The following is a 24,795-nucleotide window of genomic DNA, read 5'->3' as shown; positions in this document are numbered from 1 at the left end:
GATTGTGGGGGGCAGCTAGGTGATACAGTGGATAAAGCACTGGCCCTGGATTCAGGAGGACCTGAGTTCAAATCTGGCCTCAGACACTTGACACTTATTAGCTGTGTGACCCTGGGCAAGTCACTTAACCCTCATGGCCCTGCAAAAAAAAAAGGATGATTGCATATGAAACTGCAAATCTACTATGCACAACTTGCTATTCCTTTTAAATATACATTATCATGTAAGTTTCTTTTTTTAATTACCTGTCTCCCCCAAGATGGCTACCATTAAACACAAATATACATATATATACATATATATGTAAATCATCTTATACATACTTCTTTTTATCAGTTCTTTCTCTGGATGCAGATAGCATCTTTCTTCATATGTCCTTTATAGTTAATTTGGGACCTTCTCAATTCTGTCATCAAGGCTTAACTCATTCATCACCTCTTGTAGGAAGCCTTTCCTGATGTCCTAATTGTTAATCTTCTTTCTTTCCTAATGATAATGATGATAATAATTGCTAAAATTTATGTAGCTCTTTAAGGTTTAAAAAGTACTTTATACATATTGTCTTATTTGATCCTCACAACAACCCTGTGAGGTAGGTGTTATTATTTTCATTTGATAGATGAGGGAACTAAGGTTAAGTGATTTGTCCACGATCACATAGCTAGTGTCTAAGGTAGATAAATGGTATCCTCTAAATCCTGCTCTAAGACTCAAGTACTTCTTAGTGCAAGATTTTGGGGACACTTTATATGTATTTTTAAAACATGTTGTATCCGCTCCAGTAGAAGAAGCTCCTGGTTTTGTCTTTGGAACCCCCTTTTCCCTAGCACAGAGCCGCTCTCTAATGAATGTTGGATAGAATTGGGTTGGATTACAAACCCAATGGGACATCCTCGCCCCCTAGTGGTTGCAAAAAGAGCCCGCTCCTTTGGCTATCTCTGGTAGCCTTCCTAGGGGGGTCTTTGTGCAAGATTACATACATGTGTATATGTGCAATGCAGTTGGGGTACCCCTTATTGAGGGAACTCAATGATGAGATATGGTTAGGGGCAAATACTGAGCAGAAATCACCTCTCCGGGACTCTGACCCTGCTCTCATGCTCATAAGTCTTCTCTAAGACTCAGGATTGGGGCGTCTAGGGGCGGCAGGGGGTATGAGGGCAGTCTTCCCTTTTCACTCAGGGGGCCTAGTCTTGGTTTCCCCAAGTGACTACTCCACTGGATGTAGAGGTGGGAATTGGAAGGGGGGAGGCGAGGTGTGGGAGGAGCTGCAAACACGGAGGGGGGCGGGTCCAGGGGCGGACCCCAGGCCAAGGGCACCGCCCCCTCCAGCTGCTCCTGCGGTCACTAACCCAGCTCACGCAGTTCGGGGCCCAGCACCCGCCGACTCCAGCAGCTGTTCTGTCTGCTGCGGTTTTTGTGCCTCCATTTCCGTTTCCACGCGGTGCGGATGGTCGCAATACTCCTCAGCCAGTTTGGTGCGATGCTGCCCCGCAGGTGGTGAAGAATGGCGTACCCGACCCTTTGGTTTCTGCTCTTCGGAATTATCCTCAGTGGGGCCCTACGCAGAGCAACTGCCATCCAGCCAGGTGAGAAGCCCTGCTCCTCAGTCCCCCTAACTCCCATACTCTCTGCTCCCCCCGCAACTTTGGGCTCCACTCTCGTTTATAATATGCCCCCCCCCACCACTTAGTCCCAACAATTGGGTAATACCAGCCCCACCATGGTAATACAGCCTGAGACCCAGTAATGCACAAAATTTTACCTAGCCTTGCCCCATTTTCTAATGCCGCCAAATCCCCCATTCCACTAACACCACTAGCCCCCCTCCATTTTGTAGTACTACCAAACTCTTCGGACCACGCCGTCCCTTTCTACTCCCTGGTAATAACAAGGTCCTTCTGTTGCCTAATACCGCGAGACCCTCCCTCACGCTATTACCGATTCCCCGCCATCTGGTCAAGGGCGGGGGGAGAGGGGGAAGGGGGAAAGACCCTAATCTCTCTTCACTAATACCCCTCCCCCAGCTATCTGGTAAAATCATGAGACCCTCCTTCCCGCTAAAACGGGTCCTTCCATATGCTAAAGCCTTGAAACCCTCCTTTGCACTAAAAACGCCATAACTCTCCCCCCCCCAACCCACTAACATCTGCTAAAATTACAAGATTCTTATTCCCCGATTATACGCTTCCCCGTGTCTACTAACCCTCCTTCCCTTTAATAACACATTGAGAACCCCTCCCCACTAAAATAGGTCTTTTCAACTGCTAATACCATGAGACACCCCCTCTTCCGCGTTAAAATGGGTCTTTCTATCTTCTAACGCCGAAAGACCACCACCACTATCATCCTTTTTTATCTAACATAGAGACCCTCACCACTAACCAGCGCCTTGAAATTTACCTATTGCTGAATTACGCGGTGGAACCCTCCTAGCTAAAACTAGTCTTTCCGTCTACTAACGCCACGAGACGCCCTCCCTTTCCCTGTAATGCCATAAGACACGCTAAGACGGAGGGTCCCTCTATCTACAAACGCCAGGAGACCTGTTTTCCCCGGAGACCTTTTAAGTCCCGCCAATATCTAGGATCCTTCCATTCTTCTGCCACGAGATACTCACCCCCCCCCTTTCCCTGTAACACCATGAGATCTGCCAATTCCGAGAGTCCCTCCATCTACTAACACCTTTTGAGACCCCCATTCCTAGACCACGAGAATCTCCAGTTCCCTCTAACGCCTTGCGCCAGTAGTGTGCCTCCTCCTTTCAAGGCAGTGACCGCCATGAGACCCTCCTTCCTAGCCATTAGACCCCTCCCCTTCCCTCTAACGCCATAAGACCCCACACACACACATGTCCTTCCTTCTATTAAAGCCATGAGGACCCCCCATTCCTCCTTCCCGCTAAAATGAGTTTCCATTTGCTAACGCCATGAGATGCGTTTTCCCTGTTAAATATTGTGCCCTCCCTCCATCCGCTAACCCCATGAGACCCTTTTTCCGCTAATACGAAGGTAGCACGTAGTCGCAGTCAAAGTCGCAGTCGTAGTAGTCGGTCGCAGTCGCTGTGAGACCTTTCGAACCATTAATACCACTGGTCCTTCCATTTGCTGCCTTTCTTACCTGCTAAAGCGCGCCTAACGCCATGAGACCCTCCTTCCCACGAATATTGATCCCTCTATCAGTGCCATAAGAACCCTTTTTGTTAATCTCACATCCCTGTCTGGGTAATGCTCTAAGATCTGCTTCCCCACTAATACTGTTTCTTTCCATCTGCTAAGGTAATAAGACTCAGTCTACCTATTGTAGCCATTCATCCTGGCCTAAAATGACAATTTCTTCATTTAGTAATGCCAGGATACTCTCTTTAATCACAAGCATTCTCCTATCTTGTGCTATAGAGCCGAGACTATCTCAATAAATTGCCGAAGGGAGTATGCCCCTCCTTAAATACCGGGGAGTCTTCTCACTAATGTGGATGCCCTTTTATATGGTAATAGAGTTGAGACGCTCCGTCCAGTAAAAGTGGGGAGAGGAGCGGTACAGAGGGGCAGGGGGACTGGCAGATTCCTCCACCTGGTAATACTGAGATCCTCCCAAACCCTCCCTCCCTGCAGAACCGCGCCCCTCTGCCCCTGCAGTACCACACCCCTAGGTCCTATAATACCTCTGTCTTCCATCCCTCTATCCTGCAGTACTCCACCCCCTCCTTGTAATACCGCCCCCTACATCCCTGCAGTACCCCGCCCGTCCGCCCCTTATAATACAGTACCCCACAGTCTGCAGTACCACGCCCCTCCATCCCTGCAGTACTGACCGCCTCCCTTTTGAACACTCCCCGCCTTCTTGATTCTTTATAGGTTTTTTCTTTACCCACCTCCTATTTTCTACCAATACCTTCTCCCTGCATGGACTACCACCTAATCTATAATCTACCTTCTCTTGATAGATAATGCAGATGCCTGCCACCTATACTAACTTATCCCAACACAAACCAAATCACCTACCAATATTGATTCATCAATGTCCTGAGTTCTCTGAATAGCTTTTTCTGAAACCCTGCTGGCAAAATCTTATATTCTCTCCTCAGCCTTCTTTTTCTGGAAATATTTAACCCTTATTTTCTTCTCTGGATACATTCTATGAATATCAACCTTCACCTATACCAACTTCCTCAGTTCTCCAGATACATTCTCTAACACCACTATTAAGTTTCACCATACCATGAATAGAAGCGGTATTCCTGCGGTGGGGAGACTCTCAGGGCAGTGGGCTAAAAAAGTAACTCAATTCAGAAGAAACAAACGGTCAACAAATTCTAGGTTTGGGGAAAATTATGTGTGGATGGGTCACCTTCTAATCTCCATTGCCAGTTGCTGCTCATGACAGGAAGCCATCTTCAAAAGCTCTAGCTCAAGATAAATGACTCTTCCTGTAACTTCCCCGAAGGGTGGTCTCATGTGAAGGAGGAGGAGCCCAGGGTATGGTTGTGTTGTGCCTGTATCTAAGTGTGACTGACTTACACCATAGTACGTGATACATGTAACACATGAAACGTGTATTATAGGTATTTGTGTACAAATCTTACCTTCATGAGATAACATTAGGCATTTATAAAATACCTATTATCTTCCAAGCATTGTGCTATTTAACGGAAATGCAAAGACAGATGTGAATAGTTTTTCCCCTCAAGGAGCTGAGGATTGGGACAACAAACATGTACAAATATTTTGTTGTTCAGTCATTTCAGTCATGTCCTACTCTTCATGATCCCATTTGGGGTTTTCTTCGCAAAGGTATTAGAGTAATTTGCCCTTTCCTTTTCTAGCTCATTTTACAGATAAGGAAACTGAGACAATCAGGATTAAGTGATTTACCCAGGGTCACACAGTTTAGTGGTAAGTGTCTGAGGGCAAATTCAAACTCAGGTCTTCCGGACTCAAAATATAAATCTATACCACCCACCTCCCAAAAAATCAAGGTAATTTTGATGGGTAGGACAGCAGTCAGGGAGATCCTCATGTAAGAGGAGGAGAATCCCAAGAATGGGGGATAACCTATACAAAGGCAGAGATAGAAAGTGGAATGTTGTCTTAGGGCTAGGAAGAAAGCCAGTTTAGCAGGCCAGAGGACATGTGAAAGGGACTAATATATATAATAAAGCTAGAAAGCTTTGAGTAGCATCTTGCACTTAATTTAAAAATCACTTTTGCTACAACAACCCTGAGCGCTACATCAAGTCATTTTAGCCCCATTTAACAAATGGAGAAACCTAGGCTCAGGAATGAAGGACCCATGGTCACATCAAGTTCTGTTTTCCTTCCATTCCACCATACTGCTCCTGCACCTTGGACACAGACTAGGCACTTAGTGAGTGAATGAATGAATGTAGACTGTGGGGCACAGAAACACCTACCTGTATATCTTCATCACTGAAACTACCTGAGAGCAAATTTCTTCACTTTGGTCTCTCCAGGCCATCTCTAGCCACTTTTGCACAAATTGTCCCCCATTTTTGGACCCTCCCTCCTCATCTCTGCCTATGCCTATTGAATTTCACCATCAAGATTCATGTAGCCTGGGATTGGTACATATTCCAGTCTTTACTAGCCATGGGGATAAGAGAGATTTTGTCCCTATTAATCATAAGCTTATAGAATTTAGAATTAGAAAGGCCTTTAGAGATCATGTGGTTCTACTTTTCTTTTATGGATTGAGGAAAAAGGCCCAGAGAATGATTTGTCCAAGGTAACACATAGTATCAGAATTCCAAGCTTAAGACCTATTACTCCAAATCCAGTTATAATAATAGTCCTATTATAATTTAGATTAAAGAACCTCAGCCTCCATAGATAAGTAGATGGTTGGGTGGATAGAGCATTGGGCTGAAACTCTGGAAGATCCTAGTTTGAATTCTGCTTATTAGACTCTGTGACCCTGGGCTGTCTGTTTCCTCTTCAATATAAAGTGGATAATGACACCTTTCTTTTAAGGATCAGATGAAATAATATCTGTATAGGATTTTATTAAACCTTAGAGTTTATATAGGTATAATATAATTTTGATGATGATATTCATGGAAAACTGGGCCTGGGCAGGGAAGTAATTCTTCACTTTCTTAGTGGCCTTTTTTTTTTTTTTAATTTTTTTTTAGTGAGGCAATTGGGGTTAAGTGACTTGCCCAGGGTCACACAGCTAGTAAGTGTTAAGTGTCTGAGGCTGGATTTGAACTCAGGTACTCCCGACTCCAAGGCCAGTGCTCTATCCACTGCGCCACCTAGCTGCCCCCTTAGTGGCCTTTTTAAAAGTAGTTTATTCTTCATTTAATAACAGTTCTGGCCAAAAGGAGGGGATGGGGTGGGGGAAGAACCCATTAGAAAATTCTGTCAATGGTGGCTTTTCAAGAAGACTCTTGGATTTGTAGTTTACATTTCTTCTCCAAAGAGCTTAACTGGAGAGGGTTTGTCACCATTAATCTAGCTCAGGGGGCTGGTAATCGGAAGAATCTTCTGGGTCTAAACTAGGAGGTGAGAAAAGAAAGAAGCACTTGTGGAAGACAGGTTCTGTTCACATGACAATCTTAGGAACAAAGAGATGACATAATAGACCCAGAGAAGTGATTAACCCAAGGTCATATAGATAATATAGTATTTTAAAGTAGATTAAATACCAAATTCAATGTCCTTTCTAATTACTACAGGCTACTTCTTGTGAGAAAATTGATCCTGTCTAGTTAATAGCAAATTTGGGGTCAATATCAGATGTGGGATGGACATGAGTGACAGTGATACCTGGCTACCAAGAGGAAGGAAGCAGTACCATGGGAGAGTCTTCACCTGTTGGAGTGAAAGGGAGAGAGTATTGGGATCTTGAAGGAGCTTGACACTTCAGAAGAAAAGGAATGTAAGGTCAGCTAGGTGGCACGGTGGATAGAGCACCAGCCTTGCATTCAGGAGGATCTGAGTTCAAATCCGGCCTCAGACACTTAACACTTACTAGCTGTGTGACCCTGGGCAAGTCACTTAACCCCAATTGCCTCACCAAAAAAAAAAGAAAGAAAGAAAAGGGATGTAGGATCTAGGAAGCAGCAGAAGCAGCAGGTTTCTTGCATGGTTACCATTGCAGTACCTGCGAGTTGTTAGCATTTACATTTTTTCTAAGTATTTGGGGGTGTTGGGCTAAGGGTGATGAATAGTCAGATGGCCCCATGATGGCCAAGTCCTAGGAAATTGGGTAGGTTGACTGTCATTCTTGCTGGGGAAATGAATGTTCCATCAGGTCCTGGGATAATAACTACACTCATTAAGACCCACCCTGGTCCTCCCCAGGTTCTAGAAGGATGAGAACAGTGACCAGATCCAGGGGTTGGGGGGCCTGCACCTCTACGTTTCCCTGTTTCTAGGCCTATGCTGACCCTAGAGTATTTAGATGGAGAATTCCCCCTGCCTTGTTAATGTTACCCCTTTGCAATAAGAGATTTCTCAGTGTCTAGCCTGGTATTTCCTCCTGGGGGGGGAGGGGTGTTAGGGAGGGAAGAAATAATGGGACTCAGGAAATGGCCCGGTGTTCCCCAGTGTTCCCCTCTCTGGAGCATTCAGATTGCTTTTTCTACAGATCTCTCCAATTCTACCATTGCCACCTAATGACTGGGATATTCCCAGCACCCCAAACCCTAGAGCAGCATAGTGGCCATTTAGCACTGCCTTCCTTACCCTCTTCCTGCTTGCCTCCCACCAATTGGTGTCACCTCTGCTCTGGGTTCCTCCCGTTCTGTCAACAATGCTTGGCAGTCAGTAGCTGCTCCCAAAGCCTCTGCAGGAGAGATCCCTGAGGGCCTTCTGAATTTGCAGTTGGTGCCAGGTTGTAGGTCTTATAATAAAAGTAACGACAACAAATAGCTGTCATTTCTATAATACTCTTCATGTTTGCAAAGGGCTTGCCTTAGAACAATCCTGTGAGGTAGAACTATCTTCCTCACACAAGTAATATCGTCACCATGTTGTAGATGAGAAAAACGAAGTTGTAGAAGATCAAAAAGCTTGTCTGTAATCGCACAACTGGTAAGAGTTGGAGATGAGACTCCAATACAATTCTTCTGACTGCAATTACACTGTTTTTTTTACTACAATGGAAAAATGAGGTGGTTAGATTTAAGGTTGGTGGGAGTTTCTCTAGTCTCTCCAAATCTCTTTCTGTGTTAGCATCAGAATTAGGAGGGACCTTGAAGATCTTTGAGTCTAATCTGTTCATTTTATAGATCAGGAAACTGGTCTGGTGGAAAGGAAATGATTTATCTAAGGTCATGGGGAGAGCTAATGATAGACATTTAGTGGCCTGCCTGAATCTGAGGATTATAGTATTGTGATTGTTATCACCATCATGACCACCACCATCATCAAGCTCTGGAAATAAGTCTAAGTCATTAAGTATCTACTCCCTCTTAGGCACAGTACAGGAGATACAAAGAAAGGCAAAGGAGCTTTCAATCTAATGGTGGGGAGACAACCTGCAAAGAACTGTATATACTAGATATATACAAGCTAAATTGGAGCTAATCTTGGAGAAAAGGCACTAGCATCAAGGGGAAACTGAAGGCTTCTTGTAGAAGGTGGGATTTTTAGCTGGGACTTGAAGGAAAACTAGGGAGGCCAGAAGGTGGAGGTGTGCCAGGAGAGTTAGTCCCAAGCATGGAATACTGTCTTATAATGTTGCTGGTATGTATGTGGCACTCCATTTCCTCTCTTTGGGCCTTTAAATTGACTATCCCTCATGCCTAAAATGCACACCCTCCTCCCCTCTCAATCTATTTGAATCTAGTTTCCATTAAGACCAATAAACCTCCACCTTCCACAGTTAAGCCTTTCCTAATCCCCTTCAACTCCCTACCTCCCCAAACTAACTACCTAGTATTCATCTTGTATACACCCTCCTCTTTTGAATGTATGTCAGGTCCTAGAGGCTAGGAGTGGTTCACTTTTCTCTTTGTTTCTCCTAGGTCTGGCACAAGCTAGGACTTAAACATACTGATTGTTTGGTAGTCAATAAATGCTTGTTGATGAATCAATTCTAGCTCCCCATCTCAGGGCAATTGAGCTGACTATGGTCAAGGGCTAAAAATTTAGAAAGACTTGTTGGGCTCTGTGGTGCTAGGGTGATAGAAGGTAATTACTGTTTATTGTAGGGCCAGACTCTTTGGCTAGGAATTAACAAAAACACTGAGTCAGAATAATCTAGCAGAAATTGTGCCCATTGAGAGGGGTGGTAGGTTAGGTGGAGGAAGTGGGTGTTTTGAAAAGAACAGGAGATTTATAGTCAGAATGGATTCAAGTCCTATCTCTAACACTACTTGAAACTCCATAAGCAGGTTACTCCTCAACTTCCCTGAAACCTCATTTTCCTTATTTGTCAAATGAGGATAATAATCCTGAAACACTTCACAGGTTTGTGAAGAAACTACCTAGTGAATTGTACACTAACATATACATTAGGTGCTGTTATTGCCTCTTTCTACCCTGCCTGGTATTTAGGTAGAAGAGCATCATCAGCTAGGGAAGGCTGCTTTGAGCTCAGATCTAGCTATAGGGGGCCTTTGTAGGAGTAACATTCATCATAGAATTTATATCTGGAAAGGTCCATGGATCATTTAATCCTATTCCTACAACGTGTCATGGTCATTAGAAACAGAATTCAAATCTTCTTAAACTAGGTCCAGTGTTTTTCCTACTAGATGCTGCCTGCCTTGTCTCATGCAGGTTATCCTAGGGGCTAAGTATGGTGTGTGTGTGTGTGTGTGTGTGTGTGTGTGAGAGAGAGAGAGAGAGAGAGAGAGAGAGAGAGAGAGAAAGTTGGTGATTCATATGTTACATTTTGTACCTTCCATAAAGGCTGTCACTGTGGTCTTAACCGTTCTCCATGAGGGATAATGTTGGGACACATTCACTTCCTAAGTTTTTGTCCTTTTGTTACTAAATTATCTGGAGTGTAGATTTCCTAGGTGCTTATTTTCCCTTCTCCTGATCTTGTGGTTACAGTTAATTCTCCATTATCCCTGAGAATGGAAGGGGAGAATGGTATGAGTAATACAGAATAGTCAGGAATCCAGGCTTCTATATGCTTGTTTTCTGTCTTCTCTCCTTAACTCTGGGACAATCAGCTCAGATGCCAGATGATCAGATGGTGACTTGAACTGTACCTACTGGTCTCTGGCTTAATTTTTAACCAGCCTGAACTATACTGGCCCTGGATGGGGAGAGGAAGGAAAAGGAGGGGAACTTGTACCTGTGGGAAATAGCCACCTGGGCACACTGGACCTTGCTGACCCAGGAGTACCCCAGCCTTAGGCATTTTGCTGGCTTGAGACATTGTCCGTACTTAAGGGTAGAGTCTATTTCAGCCTGGATTAAATCAAATGAGATAATCATGTAAAGTACATTTCAAACTTTAAAGTACCAAATTAATGATGAATCTTTTTTTTCTTGGGCCCTCTTATGAGTGTCTACCCTGGGTTGACTGATAGAAGCATAAGGGTTCAGTGCCCTGAAAAGGAGGTACTACAGGAACTTCCTTCTGGAGTCAAATCAACAAACCTCTATTAAGTACCTACTGAATGCTTTAATAAATAAATGCAAAAAAACAGTCCCTGCCTTCAAGGAGCTCATGGTCTAATGGGGGGAGACAACATGCAAACAAGTATGTATAAATAAGCTATAAACAGGGTCATTTGTAGATAATTCCCAGAAAGAAGATGCTAACATTAAGAGTGACTTGGGGGGGGGGGGCAGCTAGGTGGCTCAGTGGATAAAGCACCAGCCCTGGATTCAGGAGTACCTGAGTTCAAATCTGGCCACAGACACTTGACACTTACCAGCTGTGTGACCCTGGGCAAGTCACTTAGCCCCCATTGCCCCACAAAACAAAAACAAGAAAAAAACAAAAACAAAAACAAGAGTGACTTGGGGGTGGGGTGGGGCGCAGTGGATAAAGCACCAGCCCTGGATTCAGGAGTACCTGAGTTCAAATCCGGCCTCAGACACTTGACACTACCTTTGTGACCCTGGGCAAGTAACTTAACCCTCATTGCCCAGCCCAAAAAAAAAAAAAAAGAGTGACTGGGTTTTTTGCAGAAGTTGGTATTTTAGCTAGGACTTGAAGAAAAGCCAGGAGACGGACATGAAGGGAGAGCATTCCAGGCATGGAGGAGAGCCAGTGAAAATGCATGGAGATGGAATGTCTTGTTTGAGGAACAGCAAGGAAGCCAATATTATTGCTGAATCATAGAGTACATGGAAGTGTTGTTGTTAGAGTTGTTTCAGTTGTGCCTGGCTCTTTGTGACCCCTTTAGGGTTTGTTTGTTTTTTGGCAAAGATACTGGAGTGGTTTTGCCATTTCCTTTTCCAGCTAATTTTACAGAGGAGGAAACCGAGGCAAACAGGGTTAAGTGACTTGCCCAGAGTCACACAGATAGTGTCTGAGACCAGATTTGAACCTAAGGCCAGGCACATTATCCAGATTTTACTAGTAATTCTGAAAGTAATAGGGAGCCCCTGGAGTTTATTGAATTGGGGTGAGGGGTGATGTGGTCAGATCTGCACTTTAGGAAGATCAGTTTGATAGCTGACTGGAGGTTAGACTAGAGATTTGATACAAGGGAGACCAGTCAGAGATCCATTGCAATAGAAACACATAATGGTAGATGACATCTAATTTAACTGAAGAAGATAAATAGTGACCCAACTACAGCCTCTGAAATGACCAGGAGCTAGGGAAGAATGGGAACTGTGGGAAAACCCCCCTTTGCCATCAGCAAGTTGGTTATCCCTGGGTCTGAATATGGGAGTGAGGTCCTAGGAGGTTTACAACCCTGGGCTACAGATTGTGTATCATGCTTTGGGCCAGACAGATGAGATTTAAGGAATATGAAGCATAGCAAGGTGCTAGGTGGTGGGAGGTCCTAATGCCTCCAGTTTCACCGCAGCCTTGCTGAGTAGGCTTGTGAGGAATATAAATAGCGGAGAACCTAAGTCAGAAAAATAAGAAAAAAGGCTTCCAGCAGCCATTTTGTAAAGATGGCAGCTGTGGATTCTGTGTCAAATTCTGCTTGATTTCCTTGCTTGGCTTTTTTTTTTTTTTTTAACGGGGCAATGGGGTTAAGTGACTTGCCCAGGGTCACACAGCTATTAAGTGTTAAGTGTCTGAGGCCGGATTTGAACTCAGGAACTCCTGAATCCAGGGCGGGTGCTTTATCCACTGTGCCACCTAGCCGCCCCTCTTGCTTGGCTTTTAAAATGAATGGAAGTTACAATGAGGGAAAATTAGGCTTAACAGATGAAAGTTTTTCTAAAATTTTACTAAAACTCTCTCAGAGGTTATAAGTAAGACCAATAGGTCTTGGTCTTGAGGCAAAGGCTGATTGCTTTTCCCAGGGCATTCTTTTTCTGATCTCATACACTTGATATTTACTAGTTATGTGACCCTGGGCACCTCAATTGCCTTAAACATCCAGGGCCATCTCCAGTCGTACTGATGTATATCTTGTTACTGGACCCAGATGGCTCTGGAGGAGAGAGTGAGACTGGTGACTTTGCACAGCCCTGCCTCACTGAAATCCAATTCGCTGCAAGTCCATGACATCATCTCCTGATGTCATGGTCCTCTTTGAGAATGAAGAACAAACAACAATATATGGGTTGGACTAGGTAGACTTCTGAGGTTCCTTCCAGCTCTGAGATTTTCTAATACTATTTCTTTGCCCTATTTCTTTCTCCTTTGTGGTTGTATGGTTGTGTGTGGGTGCTCTTGTGCCAGCTGCCTTGGGCCCTTTCTTCTGAGAAGGAGAGAAGGCAGGTTTCATTTTCCTCAGTGACTGTGTTTGAGAATAGAACTGTAGAATTCAGGCCATTTACCTCCTAGCAGCTGTTTTGGGAAGAAATGACATTTTCTCTGGGTTTCTAGTTCCCTCTGGTGTACCTTATCCATCTTCACACTTTCCATCTCCCATGAACTGAGAGCCAGGATACATCAGTCATCTTCCACCTAAGGCCATATGTGGCTTGTGTCTCTTTAATCCTGGTTGATAATCACTGTGGTTAATGCTTTTCTTTAGCAAATCTCATCTTCCTTGCTGACCAGGCTGGGCCTCTCTAAGCAGGAGGGCCCCATGCATGGGAGCCTTTGGGGGGCCAGAACTCCAGGCTTCATTAGCACAGGAGCCAGCCTTTTGGGATCTGCTGTTTGTTTTGTGTTAGTCCTGGCGGATGTCTTCCCTGTTTGTGTATTGGCAGTCCCAAGGGGGAAGAGCAGGAGGGAGGAGGGAGGAGCAGGTAGTCAGTACAGTGAAAAAGAGTCCTGGCTGCAATATCAGAAGTCCAGGCTCTAACCCTAACCAGACTTAACCTCTCCCAGACCTTGGGAAAATCACTTTAGCTCTCTGGGCTTTGCTGTTCTATAAAATTACAGGATTATTAGATCGGATATTTTCTCATATACTTTGCAGTTCTTATAGTCTCTTCCTTCTGAAAAGTGCTGGGCTCTCCTACGCCATGTCTGTAAAACATGAGCCAGATGTGCCATGGTTCTAAACAAGAGAAGGGAAGGGGGTCTGCAAAGCCCCTGAGACACAGTTTCCTGCCTTGGGGAGGACCTTGTTCAGAAAGGCTTCTTCCTGCTCCCAGCTGTGTGTCACTTTTGAAACTAATGAAACAGAGAACAATACAGAACACCAAGTGCTCTTTACACAATAGGGGGCCAGAGGAAAAAGAGATTCTGTGTGGGCAGCTAGATGGCACAGTGGATAAAGCACCAGCCCTGGATTCAAGAGGACCTGAGTTCAAATCCAGCCTCAGACATTTGACACTTAATAGCTGTGTGACCCATGGCAAGTCACTTAACCCCTACTGCCCCGCCAAAAAAAAAAAGTAAAATTTAAAAGAGAGAGACTGCAAAGCAGTGAGGATGGAGAAGGCCTCTCTGAAGAGGTTATAGTTAAGCTGAGCCTTGAAGTACAGGGAGTATTTGGAGAGCTGTCCAAGAAGGGGCACTGCATGGGAATTCTAAGTGGGAGGAATATCCTCAGTAAAGAGGAGAATGAGCATGGGGTAGGGAGAGACTAATCTGACAAAGAAAAGACCAACCTGTGGGGATATGAGGACCCTTTTTGGGTAACAGCAGTGGGCAATGGTTCTGAAGAAAGGAGGGACCAGATTTTAGAAGGCCGTGAATATATCAGTCTGAGGAGTTTGGACTTTATTTCAGCAGATGGTGAGGAATCATCGAAAGTGTTTGAGTAAGGAGGAGGTGGGAGTGACTCATTTTCTTCTAATAGCAGTCCTATGGGATTTTTCCCATTTGACAGACGAGGAAACTGAAATCGGAAGAGAAAAAGTGAGTGGAAACCTTGGGTAAGTTAATGTAGACCCAGGGTTAAAATCTAGGTCTCTTGATTCCCAGCCAGGGTAGGCTAAGCTCTGGAAGGCAGCTTTTGTATGAGTAGAGAAAGTTCGTCCCCAAAGAGATGGGAGCTCCTTATCTCCTGGGCCCTAGCCCTAGTTTCTTGGTAATGTCTAAATTACCTGAAGCTTTGGTTCAAGGATACTTACCAGCCTAAGAGGCACAGGGAACATGATGCCCTGCATTTTCCATCTGGGGAAAATTGAGACAAGAGGAGACAGGGCCTCTTGGAGCAGGACATGGGTAATTCCTGTGATGGTCTACCTCAGGGATTCTGAATGTCCAGAAAAGGAAGTAGACACTCCAAACTGGTGTCCATCTTTTCTGGCCAAGCTCTAAAGCCTCAGTGGTCAACCAGAACTCAAGCTGTGCAGTATGTTAAAGGTAGGGAAGCCGGTTCTGATAAATAAATGTAGTCCTGAGAGCAGGCTAGTCTTTATTTGACTTCCTCATTCTTCCTCCTCTGTTTATTAATAACTCTGCTCAGGACAGGCTTTGGGAAGGAGACATCCCAGGGTCTTTGCCTCCATTGGTTGATAGCTGATCAAAATGGGCTCTACAGGTTTCTTGTCCTTTCCTAGCAGTGTTGGCTAATTGTCCAGAATCCCTCACTCCTCCATAGGCCCATTCCCTACCACCAGATGGCACTGCTGTATTTAGTTTTGGGGTATCTACCCTAAGTGAACCCTTGGTTAATTAAGAGTGATCTGGTTCTCCCACCATGACTCTTTCCCCACCCCCAGCCACCAATGCTATCACATACAAACTCCAACTCCCTTTATGGGGAAGGAAGGGCTGGGTCTTCTAAACAATGACCGGATATAATTTTGAGCCAACTTTTTGCTTCAGGAGAGGAGCCTGAATAGGAGGTAGATTTGAAAGTGACCAGCTGGGTCCTAGGGCCTTCGGTGGGCACGGCTGAGTCCCAAGTAAGCAAGCATCGGGACTCCTGGGTTCCTACCTGATTGGCCAAAGATCCTCTGGGTTCAAACCTTTGACTTCACGTTAGGCAAACATCTTCTACTCTCTGCTTCCTCTCAGGGCCCCTCCTTTAAGTTTATCCCATAACATTGATCGGGTAACCTGGTGGTATTTTCCCCTTACCCTTTTAGGAAAGAGAGCCGTGGTATGAATCCCCCATCCTATTTCTCAGTGGTATTTTGGTCACCAGATACCTGGTATTTGAGAAGGCTGGGAGGGCAATTTAGGAAAAGACTTCCCCCTGTCTCTCAGCTTCTTACCACATTTCTCTTTTTTCCTCCAGAACTTACGTCTTTGTCTATGCCTAGGCAGGCCCTCAATACCTCTGGTAGAGTCCATGAGTTTGGGGGAGGGGAGGGAAGGAAGATTGGTCCTCAGAATGACCCCTTTCTATTTGGCTTAACCTTTTTATCTTCCCTCCCCCTCAGGTTTGACCTCTAGAATCTATTGGACATGAATCCTGGGCCTTACAGCTCATAGCTTTAGCTGGACATGGCCTTGGGAGGTGTCTGGGTTATCTCACCAATTCTGACTTCTTTGTTTCCTCCCTAGATGCTGCCTGCCCCCGAAGCTTGGATTGTACCCTGAGAAGGAGGGCCTTGTGCCCACCAGGCTCTGGTGCCTGTGGGCCCTGCCTCCGACCCTTTGTGGAGGATGACCTTGGCCGCTGTATTCCCAAAAAACAGCTACCAAGAGGTACATGGGACCTGGGGGAGGGCAGGGAGGGAGGTGTGTGTGACCAGATTTCCAGGGTTCTAAACCCCTCTTGGTGTGGCCTGGATGGCAGGAATGAATGAGGGATTGAGTTGAGATAAACCGTCTGCCTTTCCTCACTATGAGCCCTGGGACTGCTCCCAGCTATGCACACACATGCACAGATAAATGCACAGAGACAACTAATACATGCACAGACAGACGTGTTTGGGGAACATGTTGTTCTGGGTTGGTTTTTTTCCCCCTAACAGCTTACACGTCCCTGGAGCTAGCACTGAGGATTCTGGGTGAGGACCATGTGGGTGCTCTGGGTGCCAGGAGAATGGGCTCTGCTGCTGCTTTTGTGCTCTTTGCCATTCCTTTGTTGTGTCACCAGACCCAATTCTTGCTTAAGTGAAGTGGTTTCTGTGTGTTGGGGTCTGGAGCGGCAGTGTTGATGTGTCTTATGTTTTTGCTGTTTCATCAACACCCCCGTTAGGAAGTTGGAGGAGAAAGAGGAGGAAGAAATAATTAGGGGGCCAGGCAGAGGCGGTTGGGGGGCTCAGGTGCATGGGTATGTGGGTGCATCTCCTAGCTGTTTGGTGAATGTGGTGGCTGTGACTCAGCTCCTTAGGCTGCCTGGCCTCAGTCTTCTCCCACTCCCTCCTTCCCCAGCTCTTCCAAGACAGGGAGTAAAGGGGTTTTGTTCCTGTTTTAAAGGTTGTTTAAAAACCCTAACTCTCATTCCACAAAGCTTTTTACCGCTGGTGCCTGCCTGCTCTCCCTGCTTCCCCTTGCCATTATCTCTGAAATACCCAGAAGCTGTTTGCTTGGGGTAGGATGACATGCAGAGCTCTCTGATGTTTTTCCAGCTTTCCCCTCCATTAGGAAGGAAGGGGGGGTGGGAGGGGCAGCTCTAACCAGTGGGCATGCCAGGTGTTCCAAGGTGAAAGAAATGTTTCTGTGTGTATGTATGTGTGTACATGTCTAATTACATGTCTGTGCACAGATGCTCTTTGGAATCTAGGGAGCAATGGAGAACCAGGCTTGGGGAAGAGCCAGGTAGGGGTTGGGGGTGGAGGGGTGGGGAAGGGAGGGCCTGCTTGTCTCCATGCATTCTGGGGACCCGTGGCTTAGTACACAGCCTTAGCTTTGGGAGTCCCTATCCTTGATCTTTTGCAGCTCGGGGCAGTGACAGGTGGTACTGGGTGTGGGGAGAAAGTGGAGGTGGGGTGGATTTGATACAGAATGGAAACTTGTGACTATCTCCATAGTAATGCCCTCTGAGCTCATCACTGTGTCAGTGCTGGAGGTCAGGGTGAGTTCTTACTTAATGGGGTAAAGGAGAGATGGAATAAGTAGCTGGTAGCATGATCTTCTGAATTCTCTTCCCCAGGTTTCTTTGGTTTGTTTTTGTTTGCTGCTTTCTCCTCTGTGCCTCAGTTTCCCTCCCCAGAAGGATTCTCCTGGGAAGCTGGTGGTTTCTTTTTTCAAGTAGTGTTTCCCCAGCTATGGCTCTATGTCATGGAGATTCCATGAGAAAATGTTGCTATTGGTTGTGATTTTCCCTATAGAATTCTACATAAGATTTTGTAGGTATACAAGAACACCTGTGGCAATTTTTCAGAATGAAAATAAGCTCAGTTTCCATTTCCAGACATGCCCCCTCCCCCCTTTATCCTGGGGACATTCTAGAGCCCCTGGAGTGATCAGTGTTTCTGGGTTCTGTCAGTATATTTAAAGCTCAAGTGTATTTGGTGGCCAAATCAGATTGGAAAACACTAGTTTATAGATAATCAAGAGAGGAGAGGGCCTGGGGCAGTCGAGAGAAGGTCAATAATTTATGATCAGAAGCTTAATCTCTAAGTTTCTGCCTCAGTCACATAGTTACTCTCTACCCCCCACCTCCAATTAGTGGGTTTTTCCTAGGAGCAGTTCTCTGAGATGTTATTGCTCTGGTGGTCACCATGGCAACCCCCAGTTGATTTCTAGAGCAGAGGGAAAAAAGACCTGGCCTGGCACTGTCCTTCCCTGGAGGTTTGGGGAAGTGTAAGGGACTAGAAAATGTTCAGAAAATGGGGATTGAAGGAGCATTTTCCCTACTCTGAACTCCCTGACTCCCAAAGAAACACATCTCCTTATTCCTTGTATTACAGGAGGGCCTTAATTGTCATCTTAGTGCAGGGGACACAAGGAGGCTGCCCCAGATCTCTGGTGCACCTTGGGATGTGGGCATTGAGCAGAGATGGAATGGAGCCATTGATCCTTATCCCTTATGGCTGTTCTCTTGAGGGTTAAAGAAAGGACTTGGGGTTTCGTTGTCTACACACACACACAACTATTGGAGCCTAAACCTGGCTCCAGCAGATGTCCCTAGTACTCAGAGAAGTGTTTTGGCCTGTTGGAATGGTCCTCTGCCTGCAGAGGTCTCCATGTAAAATGGAGTTGTATTAAAATTAAGACCCTTCCGGCTATGGGTTTTTTCAACTTTCTCACTTCTCAAGTGGCCTGAGAAGGATGTGGTTGGCAACAAGGCCTGTGGGGCCCTCTACTACAATCTACTTCACAGAACTCACAGAAAAGCATTTTGTAAACCTTAAAACAATATGTAAATGAGTAATAGCAATAGTTGGAGTTGTTTGTGTAACTACACTAGGAATGGAGCTAAGGGGGCAGCTAGGTGGCGCAGTGGATAAAGCACTGACCCTGTATTCAGAAGGACCTGAGTTCAAATCCAGCTTCAGACACTTGACACATACTAGCTGTGTGACCCTGGGCAAGTCACTTAACCCTCATTTGCCCCGCCAAAAAAAAAAAATGCTAGGAATGGAACTAAGAGAACAGGGTTTGAATTCCTACTGCCAATAGTCATTGGGTAAGTCACTTCACCTGTGAGCCTCAGTTTCCTCATATGTAAAAAAGAGGGCAATGAATGTAATTTCTCAAGCTTTAAAAGTGCTCTCTAAATGTAAATGTTCCTGTGCCTCAGCCTCTAGGTCCTGGTAGTGGGAGGAGTGTTCTTAAGGAAGGGAAAGGTAATGATTTATTTAAGCTTATTTAAGCGCCAGGCATTATGCTAAGTGTTTTTACAAACATCTCATTCTATCCTCACACCAACTCTGGGAGATAGTTGCTATTATTAGCTCCCTTTTACAGTGAAGAAACTGAGCTTAAGTGACTTACCCAGAGGCACACAGCTAGAGAGATCTGAGGCTGGATTTGAACTCCAATCTTCCTGACTCTAGGCTCAGCCCTCTATTCCCTACACCACCTAGCTCTCTTAGGATTCAGGGTTAATCTCTGTCCCCATGTGATCCCCTAACTTTCCTCTTTCACTTTAGCAGTAAACCTGATGGCCTATAGGATAGAAACCCTAACCTCAGACCTCATTCCCCTGGGGTCCACGTGTATGTCCATATTCTAAGTCTCCTGCATGTACATCCTCAAGGCCTGAGATATCAGGAACTATTCTAGTTGGCTTTATTAGTGAAATCACTGTTTGGTAATTGGGGAGATGGGGTGACACCAAACTCCTTAGCTGGCTGCAAGGCAAGAGGCCATGGGGGCAGTATTGGGAGGGGGCCGTGTTGACACTTCCCTGACTTCCTTGGCTTAGGGGATATCTTGGTCTCTTCCATTTAATAAGGAGGGGTGATATTCAGTCTTATCCTGAAAGACTTCTAACAGAGCTCAGCTGTGGTCATATTATGAAAATTGTGGTACATTGAGAACTGAATGAACAGCAGGGGGTGGTATTGACTCAGAACTGTCCAAGGAGTTGGAATTCCTGTGTCTTAGTCCCAGAACCTCTTCTCTTTGTGCTCTGGGGACTTAGTTTGCCTCAGTTTCCTGTCCTCAAGATAGGGACAAATGAATGAGGGAAAAGGAGATGGAAGGCTGGGTATGATTTCTCTTTAGCCCCCAGCCAACTTTCTGGAAAGCCTCGGTGTTCATGGATGAATATACGTTAGTAGGGATGAAGGATTGTTCTTCCTATTGCCCCTGATTTTCCACCTTCATGGGAAATGAGCCAGATTTCCCTTCCCTCTCTCCCTCCACGGCTCCCCCAGCTATAAAGGGAGTTCTGGAAGGTGGTGGGGGGGGTTGTGGTGGCCTGTAAGCTGCCTGTTGCAGATACAGTTGTCACTGGAGAAACTGACCTAGCTGGTCCCTTACTGCTTAGCTCCCAGCATACTTGAGCTATCTGCCTGCTCTTGGAGGTCCCCAAAGGGCATCATTGTGGACTCTGTGTCTCCTTATACACACACAAATAGAGGAGTCTGAGTACTGGCTGGGTTTTGGCTTAAGGCACATTTTTGTAGCTGGTGCCTATTGACTGAATGAAATCCAGACTTTAAAGCTCTTTATAAATGTTAACTATTGTTATTACTATGTAAATACACTGTAAACTCCCTAAATCGAAGTTTTGGGATGTTCTGTCTAAGAAGGGATGCTTGAGAAATCCTTCCCCACCCCCACTCCCATTGGGAGCTGCCCTCCCTTTCCCTTTCCCAAACCTTGTGTCCTGGGGGCTCTGGCTGGGTCTGACTGCCCCTTCAACCCCCTCAGGTAAGATGCAGCCCTGGCCCAACCTGGAAGAAGAAATCGACTTACTGGCTAACATGCTGGCCCATCAAGACACTGTCCCCCAGCGCCAGGACACTGTCCCCCAGCGCTTCCGCTGGCCTGGTGAGCTCCCCCAGATCGTATCCCAAAGATCGTATCGTATCCCTCCAATGACACCTGACACCCCAGTCCAGTTGATGACCATGAGTCCCTTTCCCAATTCCCCAAGGCCCCTTTGCCCCTCATGACTCCCTGGCCAGACTTCTCCTCTTCCTCTTCAGCAGCCACCCTGGTGTCCCCAGGACAGGAGCCCGATACCCCATCCCCTCAGGGAGTACAAGTTCCCACGATCAGAGCCTCCCATTCATCTTCGAGGCCTGTGGAGATGTCACCTGTGGATCCCCCACACCCATCCAATGACGTCCTTGTTCTCAGTAGGTAGTGGTGGGGTTCTGAGGGTGGTGGGAGGCCCCAAGGTGAGGGAGAAGGGAGGATTCAGCCTCCTTTTGATGGGAAGCAGTGTGGCGTACTGGAATGAGTAAAGTCAGGAGAGACTTGGGTTCAAATCCCTGCTCCAACCCTCACTAGCTATTTGACTTTGGACAAGGCCTTTAAGCACTACCTCCCTGGACTTTTAGCAGGAAAGCACTTTATAAATTTCAAAGCAACATAAATGTTGTCTTGGGCCCTGTCCTTGTCTACAGTGATGATCGTGGTCTGTGCAGTGGCTGGGCTCTCGGCGCTGGTTGTGGCTGTGGTCTGCTGGTGCAGGTGAGACCCTGGTGAGACCCCCCACCTCCTATGGGCCTACACCATGGAGCTCCCAGTGAACATGAAGCTGTCTTGAGCATGTGGTGGCCTTTGTGTCTATACACAAGTGTACACGAATTGGGTGTTGGAGCTTGGGGTGGGGGCTAGTAGTGTGGTCTGAATCTTGTTGGCTTTGGGGATGGATAATGGCTAACTTAGAGGTAACAGTCTTGCCCCCACCCCAATTAAGTCTCTCAACCAGGCTTCCCACTGATTGAGACAGTGTGAGGGGGGCCTGGGCCTGGTGTCAGTGAGACTTATCTTCCTTTCAGGTTACAAAAGGAAATCCGCTTGGCTCAGAAAACAGAGTACTCTTCCAAGTCCCAGAAAGGATCTGGCTCCCCAGCCTTCTCCAGAAGCATGGTAGGGGGGAGGGAGAGCCTTGGAAGGGGAAGAAGCTATTCCGCAGCAATTCAGTGGCAGGTTAGAGATGGAGGGGGTTAAGTCATGAGGGCCTGATCTTCAGCCATTGCCTTCATCACACCACACTCAACCTTGAACTCACAGTTACTTCTAGCCAGGGACTCCTTTGACAGTCTGGGGAAAATTGTGGACCCTTTCTTAGAATAAGGTGGTTTTCGTTGTTTTGGGTTTTTTAAATTCATCATTGAAGGAAATGCTAAATTTCAGTTAGAAGTTAAATTAAAATAAATAAAGTTCACAAGTTCACACACAGAGACCCCGAAATCTCACTAGACTCTAGGTTAAGAACTGTGCTTAATGAAGAAACTGCTATGCCTTATGGATTTAGTTTCAGGGGGACCTTAGACATCAGTTAGCACACAACCCTTACTCATTGGACGGATGAGGTAACTGAGGCCCAAAGAGTTTTAAGGTCACACCTAGTTAAGTGACCGTCGTCGGGATTCCAATCCAGGTCCCCTTGATGTAAGTTGTTATGGGAGGTTTTTGTGGGGATGGGGAGTGGGGAGAGGTATGAAATACTCTGGGTACCTTTGTTGCTCTTCCCACAGCCTGGGGACAAGAAGCTTGCCCAGAGTGCCCAGATGTATCATTACCAGCACCAGAAGCAGCAGATGCTATCACTAGAGAAGTGAGTAGTAGTTACCAGGTGCCATGCAGTCCCCCCAGACACAGGGCTGGGGCGGGATCGAGGACGCATACTGTGCCCCTCACCAGGCTCCCAAAGGACATCCTCGGGGAGAGGAGTGAAGCCTGATCTCCCAATCTGGGCAGAAAACCCAAGAAATCCCCTGCAGGGATCTGAGTCTCCTCACCCCAGTCAATAAATCAATGCGAGTTTATCATGTAGAAAAGACAGAAGAAAGAACCCAGACAGCTCCAGTCTTGCCCATGTTCCCCTCTTCTTTATTTTGGAGTCACTGAAGATAGTGGTGCAGTGGAGGAAGAATATGTGTCCTCTCTCCCCCTTGGGGGCATGAGGAAGGGACATGTTAATTGAAAATGAGGTTCTCAGGCTGTGACCTTGACAGCCAGAGAGGTCAGGAGCCAGAACTGGCTTGGGGAGAAGATAAACTCAGGTTTCAATGCATTGAGCTGGAAAACTAAGGAAATGATGAGGTTGTCCCCCCACCCCCTTACTCCCCTTGTCTTAATCTATGGTTCTCCCAATCCCTGCCTTCTGTCCTTTTCTCAGGCATAAAGAGCAGCCTAAAATTATGGACTCTGGGTCCTCGGAGGAAGAAAATGAGGATGGAGACTTCACTGTCTATGAGTGCCCTGGCCTGGCCCCTATGAATGCCTTGGTAGGGAACCCTTTCTTGGGAGTTGGGGATGGATGGGAGGCTGGGGCACATAGCTGCTGGCTCCTGGGAGAGTGGAGACAGTGGAAACAAGGCTTGTTCTATAGTGGAGTCCTTGGGAGAGCTGCAGGTCTGTCTTCCCTTCCCCCCATCCCTAGCCCTGAGGGAGGGAGAAGGGTCTTTTCTTATGGAAGTGGTCTTTACAGGCCCATTAAAAGGTCATTTATCACTTGTCTACCCCTCCCCCCCTCCCCCATTGCTGCTCCTGGTTTGAGCTTCTCCTCAACCATTTCCTCCCCCAGCAGGGTGCAAAGAAGTTTTATCTCAACCCTCGAAGCCTCTGCTTCCTGTGGGAGCCCCTTCCCATATAGTATTTTTGGGGTGCTCCTCTATGGATTGGGGATCCTTGTTGGTTTTTTCTGGTCTGGGTTCTGACTCCCCACTTGTTCCCTCCCCTCCAGACTGGAGAGATGGAAGTGAAGAACCCCATGTTTGACGACTCAGCTCTAGTGGGCCCTAGTTCCCGTGCTGCCTCTAGCCCTCCAGCCAGCAGCTCTCCATCTGGATCTGGTCCCCGTGTCAGTTCGGGCTCCCGAACTAGTGGGTCCCGGACTGGCCCCCGCCCCAGCCCTCGGCCTCTCCGGCTGATGGCCCCCAAATCTCACCAATGACCAGCCGACTGCCTTCTCCTGGCCAGTGGCTCCAGCCTGGGAAGGGGAGCTCTCAAGGGGCTGGGGATGGCCAGGGGTGGGGGTGCTAATATTAGAATGTTTACCCCTATTCAGAAAAAAAAAAAAAAAGGCAAAAAAAGCTCTGAAATCCCAAGTTTTGCTGTTTTCAGTGAGTGCTGGCTCCTCTCCTGTTCTCCCTGTCCCCTTCCAATGTTGGGAGATGAGAAGGGAGTGAGTAAGCCATGAGCTCCCCTCCCCATCGTCCCAGAAGGAAGGGGGTCTTTCTGTCTCCTCCCTAATCCCCTTCCCTCCCTCAACCTTTTGGGGCTGGGATTCCTCTAAAAGAAGATGAGGAAAGCCACCTTGTAATATTCCCTTCACCCAGCCCAGGGCTCCCTATAGCCAGGGCCCTGGCTATGCTGGGAACACCTTAGTCTCCAGGTGCCTCTCCCCATAGCCTCTGGGACAGGGGATGAGGCCATTTTCCACTCCCCTCTTCTCCCAGTGGCAGAGCCCCGAATATTTTCTTGGCCCATGTCGTTCTGCCCTCCCAGTTTCTTCCTCCAATCCCTGCCAAAGTGATTCTAGCTCAGGATCCAAAACTGGATGAGGTGGGCATTGGTGCCAGGGCCTGGGGTGGGCATTAGGGCCAGGGCCTGGGGCAGACACCTGGAAGTTTTTCAGTCCTCCAGGCCTGTCTTCTCTGTGCCTGTGTCTTTACCTTTCCCTGTGCCTGTGTCCTTTCCTTGTCTGCCTGTGTCCTGTCCAGTCCCTGTCCTGTCCAGTCCATTCTTGCACCTGATTCTCATGTGAGACCTCCTTTCCTCTCCTTTGCTTGTGGCCGGGATTGTATCCACATTCATTTTGAAACAAATTCAATTTTATTAAAAACAATATTTCACACCAGC

The 24,795-nt window shown here is 46.6% G+C and overlaps 1 protein-coding gene across 3 annotated transcripts; it reads left to right on the top strand.

Annotated features, from left to right (window-relative positions):
* Positions 1–1,318: 1,318 nt before the first annotated feature.
* On the top strand, positions 1,319–24,793 carry NPDC1 (neural proliferation, differentiation and control 1). 3 transcript variants are annotated; one of them, XM_043983411.1, is made up of 9 exons: positions 1,319–1,589; positions 15,976–16,119; positions 20,686–20,805; positions 20,967–21,116; positions 21,387–21,453; positions 21,765–21,915; positions 22,467–22,546; positions 23,111–23,219; positions 23,678–24,793. In XM_043983411.1, exons 1-9 carry the CDS (start codon positions 1,508–1,510, stop codon positions 23,885–23,887), a joined length of 1,113 nt encoding a protein of 370 aa, XP_043839346.1. In that variant the 5' UTR covers positions 1,319–1,507; the 3' UTR covers positions 23,888–24,793. The 3 variants fall into 3 exon arrangements, with proteins under 3 accessions (XP_043839346.1, XP_043839345.1, XP_043839347.1); XM_043983410.1 differs by having other exon boundaries at positions 1,321–1,589; positions 20,964–21,116; XM_043983412.1 differs by having other exon boundaries at positions 1,323–1,589; positions 20,964–21,116; positions 21,765–21,855.
* The last annotated feature ends 2 nt before the right edge of the window (positions 24,794–24,795 follow it).

Source organism: Dromiciops gliroides, chromosome 2 (assembly GCF_019393635.1).
Source record: "Dromiciops gliroides isolate mDroGli1 chromosome 2, mDroGli1.pri, whole genome shotgun sequence".
Taxonomy (NCBI): domain Eukaryota; kingdom Metazoa; phylum Chordata; class Mammalia; order Microbiotheria; family Microbiotheriidae; genus Dromiciops; species Dromiciops gliroides.
The sequence above is the reverse complement of the archived record's forward strand: the minus strand, read 5'-3'. Positions and strand labels throughout refer to the sequence as shown.